The following is a 6,223-nucleotide window of genomic DNA, read 5'->3' on the forward strand; positions in this document are numbered from 1 at the left end:
TATGAGACCCAACAAGTTTTTCCTCAACTCTCACTTTTAAAGGGAGTATGATAGAAGTTGGGTAGGTAATTTAGTGAATTTAATAAAATTTGAAGGGCAATTTTGGAAAATGAAAGTTTGAACAGAGGGTATTAACGTGTCAATTTCGACCAATTCAGGTTAGTTGCTATGTAATACAATACAGAGTGTATAAGTGCTAAAGGAGTGACATTATAATGTATTTAAGTGCTATTTAGCCTTTAGGGAGTTAAATAGAGTATGAATGATATACACTTTCTCTTGAGGTACATTAATGTTTTCGTTTTCAAACAAATAATGTTGATGGTTTTCCATTCGGGGAAATCTTTTCACTCCATATTAAAGCCATCAGATACCGAAGGATCGATGCGTCATCCTTGAACCTTACATATTTTAATACTGGTTAACAAGAAGCTGCAAACTCCCACAGTAACAAAGACCAAAATAATCTCAATAACAGTTTGTAAACGCCAAAAATACAAATTTGTGCTCATCTAATGTTATTCACAATTAACATGGATTTTTGGTATTATATGGTGTAGCTAGCATTTTCTTGCTTCTACTTCTTTGATGGCTGCATCAACTTCCTCTTTTAAATTCCCTTCAGTATTCTGCTCTTCAGTATTTTCTTGCCAGAACATCTCATCATTCTCCAACTCGGACATCTTCTCGTTGGACTCTCCTTTCAGTAGAGATACAATCTCGAGCATCGTTGGTCTCTTCTCAGGTCTACTCTGTGCACATATAAGCCCTATAATCACCATCCTCCTCAATTCATCCTCCACATAACTCCCATTTAATTTGTTATCTGCCATTTCTTTAAACTTCTTCTCCTTAGCTAATGGAAGTGCCCAATCTGATATTGATCTCTTAACCTTTGATCTCAGCTTCTCTATGGGTTTCTTACCACTGGCGAGCTCGAGAAGGAGTATGCCAAAACTGTAAACATCACAGCTTTCTGAGGCTTTGCCAAACATGGCATATTCAGGTGCTAGATATCCAAGTGTTCCTTTTACTCTTGTGGTCACGTGAGTTGCACCATCGGGGATCAGCTTTGCGAACCCGAAATCAGCAACTCTTGCCTGAAACTGTGAATCTAGAAGGACATTGCTTACTTTGATATCTCTGTGTATGATATGAGGTGTTGCATGGTGGTGTAGATAACTGTTTCATAAGAAAAACAATGAAGCTAATACTATTGCAGAAAGCACAAACAGACAGATAAAAAAATCAATGTACAGATCGATAACAATCGCAAACACACAGATTAAATGATTTTTGAAGCAGGTACCGTATCCTTGAGCAAAAACAGATGGTCCTTTTTATTATTCTGAAAACATAGAGCAGAGAGAGGAAATACTTGGAAATTGATGGATCTTGATTTCTCTCCGTACACAGAGATAATAGAGACCAAGGCCTCTTGAGTTCTCTCTGTACACAGAGATATCAAAGTAAGCAAACTTTTCTTTGAAATTTAGCCTTCAAACAATTCCCAATAGAACCAAATTTGATGCCTCAGGTATTTACAGATGAAACTAACTTTTAGGTTTCACCAAACACTCACTTTAAATAGAAATCTGAATAGGGTTCAAGACAAAATCCTAACAAGTATTTATAGAAAGGGGAACAGAAGAGGGTCATTGGATTTTGAGTATTGGACTTACGCAATACCCTCAGCTGAACCAATTGCGATATTAATCCTCTTTTCCCAGTCAAGAAGGCGTTTGGATGCATGTTGTCCATGGAGATGCGATAACAAGCTCAAATTGGGCATGAAACCGTAGACTATGAGGCGTTCTTGGCCTTCAGTGCAATATCCACGTAAACCTAGAAGATTTTTATGTCTCACTCTAGCCAATATCTCGACCTCGGCAGAAAATTGTAACTCAGCTTTGTTGCTCCATTCCTTCAACCTCTTGACAGCAATCTGTAAATGTACTAAAGTTAGTATTGTTGTTAAATATTGGGAAAAATATGTCATCATAAATTGTAAGATACATTAAGTTACTGTGTGGCAAGTTAATGTAATGCCATATTTCAGTTCAATGTCACGAGAATATACATAGACCTTTTCCTCAAAAGAATATGCATAAACCTGACAGCTTAAACAAGTTCTGCTGCCGGTTCAACTAACTGTTTTTTCCTAGTTCTTCTCTTTGCGAAAAGAAAATTTTGTATAATTACTTGAACCATCTCTTGTATAGCCAATTAAATTCTTAACGCATACAAAATCACAAGTAGATGCACAAAGCAAAAGATGAAATAATGAAATAAAATATACATTGCATGCACAATTCCCACTTGAAATCATCCTCAATAACAATTCAACGATTAAATTGGAAAATACCTGAGATCCATCCCAGAGTTGCCCCCAATAAACACTCCCAAATCCGCCTTCTCCCAACTTATTATCGTAATTGAAGTTGTTTGTTGCTGATTTGAGCTCTTTGAGTGAGAACAGCCTCCAAATACTCTCTCTCTTCCTCCTCCTCTCTCTTTTCCTAATACAAACCACAACCACACGTCAATAAAAACTTTTGGAAAATCAAAACAAAAATTAAGAGGAGTTACAGAAATCATACCAATCTTCGAATTTCCCACAACACAGGAAGTTCATCCTCAATTTGGAATGGTATTTTACTTAGCTAATAAATGCTCAATTCTTATGAGTGGCCATATAGAAAACCAAACAAACCGCGGGAAACAAGCGCTGATGAGTACGAAGACGGGATGATGAGTAGCATTGCAAGTGGCTCTTATTGCAAGTAGCATTGCAAGTGGCTCTTATTGCAAGTGGCTCTTGGTCGTTGGTCTGTATTGGCTGGCTCTACTGAAAATTCTTTGAATATTATTGGGATGACCCTTGCCTTTATACTTTTAGGTAATCACAAGTTAGTGGTTGTTATTTTCGGGTAATTGCATATTAGCTCCTTAAAACATTTTTAATTGCCAAAAGGCCCACCAAATCTCGGCATTTGTCAAAATCTTCCCTAAATCATCAATTTCATTGCCAATTCATCTTTCTGTTAAATTTTCTACTAAATTCTCTAACTGCAGTTGGGTTAAGCCTTAACCCAATGTGTGGAATTACTCCAATGCCCGTAGGTATACTTCTCCCCTCCTCCCAAAACAACTAAAAAACCTTATTTCCCTTATTTTTCCCTCGCTCTAAAAGGGATAACATCTCTTGTTGGGTTCGTAGGAATTTTATTCTTAAAGAAGAAGATTTTACTACGTTGTGGGTTACGGGTTGGTAAACCCACTATAAACTGGGTGGATGAGACTTTAAATGTTAGTGTTAAAAAGAGTGGAGGCATAACATGAATATCATTCATTCCCCCCTCATTGTCAACCACAAAGATGAATTGGCAATGAAATTGATGATTTGGAGAAGGTTTTGGTAAATATTGAGATATGGAGGTGTCTTGGCAATTATAGATGATTTAAGTTGCTAGTATGCAATTACCCCTATTTTTTATGTTTTTCTATAGTGTACCCTTTGAATATATGTTAAGAAATATTAAATGATATCCGAAATTTCCATTATTATAGAAGAATGTGTATTAATTTAATGGTTTTTGGTTAAAATGTGGCTTTTCATTTCTAGAAATAGACTATTTTTTATTAAAAAATACATTAAGTTGATACATGTGAATGATTAGAATTATTATGCTGAAAGATTTCAAATTCATTTTGGATATAGTATATGCATATGAAAAGAAAGAAGACAAGAAAATTGAATAGAATAATTAAAAATTTACATGACTAAGGGCGAATGTAGTATTACTAAAGATTATAGCAAGTTGCTTATAAAAGTAATTAATAAAAAAGCAACTTATGTAAGCTGTTGAAAATAACTGTTTAGTAATCAAATATGAAAAAAAACCGCATAACAAGTAACGTGTTTGATAGAACTGTGCTTAGCGAACATTGGTAAAAGATAAAAGGTATATATACCAAGATAAAAGGTATATATTATATATAAACTGAAAAAACAGAAGCTACTCTTAAAAGCATCATCAGATTGCTTCTAAAAGCAGCCTTCTAAAAGCAGCCTTTTAAAGTAGAGGCAGTTTTATTTAAAATGCCAACAATATTTCAACAAAGACTATTATTGTTTACTTATTACAAAAATAAATAGAAGCACCAAAAAAAAAAGCAATACCAAATTAACTCTAAGTAACTATCGAGTATGGTAATTTTTTTATTAATATAGGATTGGTAAAAGAGTTGAATCCAAAGCATAATTGGTTTTTGGACTAAGGAAGGTACTCTTCCATTTTCAAGGAATCGCTATGTTGGAAAAAGAAAATCATATAAAGGCGTCCTATTAGAAATAAAGCTTAAACAAATGGTAATGACATGGTCATGTCACCAACCCTTCATGGATATCACCATCTAACTTCCAAAATGGTCTCGTTTTAATTTCTTTACAAAATAGTTTGTTGGTGCATATGCTTCGCATCTAATTATGCTTCCATGTCTAAATCAAGACTAGATGGTCAGCATCAAGTTATAATAATTAGTAAGCTCATTAACTAATATTTTTATGGTTACTAACACTAGTACAAAGGAGACATGTACTAACTGTTATAACCGTTGGTGCAGGTGTAGTCCCCAATGGTTATGACCGCTGGGGCAGAAAATTAACCCGTTGGTGCAAGTAGCGTTGGGGCTGAAACAGCCCCAACGGGTGAAAACTCTGCACCAACGGTTCAATTCGCTAGTACAAAAAATATAAAATTAAATATTTTAAAAAATATTAAAATTATAAAAACATGGCACCAACGGATGGAACCATTGGTGCAAGACTCAGCACCAACAGTTGCAACCATTGGTGCAAGTGGCAGCACCAACATCAAGTTATAATAATTAGTAAGCTCATTAACTAATATTTTTATGGTTACTAACACTAGTACAAAGGAGACATGTACTAACTGTTATAACCGTTGGTGCAGGTGTAGTCCCCAATGGTTATGACCGCTGGGGCAGAAAATTAACCCGTTGGTGCAAGTAGCGTTGGGGCTGAAACAGCCCCAACGGGTGAAAACTCTGCACCAACGGTTCAATTCGCTAGTACAAAAAATATAAAATTAAATATTTTAAAAAATATTAAAATTATAAAAACATGGCACCAACGGATGGAACCATTGGTGCAAGACTCAGCACCAACAGTTGCAACCATTGGTGCAAGTGGCAGCACCAACGGTTACAACTGTTGATGCAAGTGGCAACACCAACGGTTGCAACCGTTGTTGTCTTCCACAAAGGGTTCCATCCATTGGTGCACAACAAAACACCAACGGTTCAAACCGTTGGTGCAAGTTTCGTGCACCAACAGCTCCAAAACTTGCACCAACGGTCTCAACTGTTGGTGCTTGTGTTTTTCATTTTTTCCCACTTTTAATGACTCCTCCTGCCACGTTTACATATAATTCATTTCCCACAAAAAAATATAATATACCTGTTCACAACATATATATTCCCACACATAAAACCAAAACAAAATATTGACTAGAATCAGAATACAACTTATAAATTACTGAAGTCCCAAACATAAAGAGGATATCCGAAGTATACAAATGTTTTAAGTATGTTAATTAAAAGTACAAGTCACGGCTAACTTAATCGATAATAATCAGCAAAAGCTTTGCTAATGTTATCCTCGCTATAGCCCTCCTGCGTAAAGACCCCTAAGACGCCCCTAGCACGCCTCCCAATCGACTAACAACAGGGTTTCGTGTTAAAATATTCTGAGGAGAACATTGAGCAGCAGATGTAGAACTTTGAGCATTCAGATAAGGATGGGTAAAAGTCGGTGGAGTAGTAGCAGGAACATCAGGTGGAGAGCGAGTGGTCTGAGAATCAATCTGTAAAAAAATACATGTAATAAATTAAATTCACACTATTCACACTATTAGATTAAAAAAAATAAGAGCTACCTCAGTCACCAAGAGAGAAGACTAAAAAAAAATAAGAGCTACCTTCAGTCCCTTGAAAATGTTTAGTTTAATTATAGGTGCATACTTATAACTTGCTTGCAATAAACTTTTATGCCCCTGCCTCCCATCCCCTGGTTTTAGAGATAGGGTTTGCAAACATGCCCACATAGTAAAATGACTCCATTTACGTTTCAAATTAGTATTTCCACTGTCAACGATTTGGAGCTCCTAATGTACTTCCCAGGACATGTAAAATGTAGAAA

General features: G+C 35.8%; 1 protein-coding gene across 1 annotated transcript; it reads right to left on the bottom strand.

Moving 5' to 3' along the window:
- On the bottom strand, nucleotides 348–2,754 carry LOC109822650 (PTI1-like tyrosine-protein kinase At3g15890). Its single transcript, XM_020388882.1, has 4 exons — nucleotides 2,601–2,754; nucleotides 2,366–2,519; nucleotides 1,683–1,945; nucleotides 348–1,182 (listed from the first exon to the last, which is right to left on the bottom strand). The coding sequence occupies exons 1-4, from the start codon at nucleotides 2,633–2,635 to the stop codon at nucleotides 561–563; spliced, it is 1,074 nt and encodes a 357-aa protein (XP_020244471.1). The 5' UTR covers nucleotides 2,636–2,754; the 3' UTR covers nucleotides 348–560.

The sequence above is a fragment of the Asparagus officinalis genome, chromosome 8 (assembly GCF_001876935.1).
Source record: "Asparagus officinalis chromosome 8, Aspof.V1, whole genome shotgun sequence".
NCBI classification, from domain to species: Eukaryota; Viridiplantae; Streptophyta; class Magnoliopsida; order Asparagales; family Asparagaceae; genus Asparagus; species Asparagus officinalis.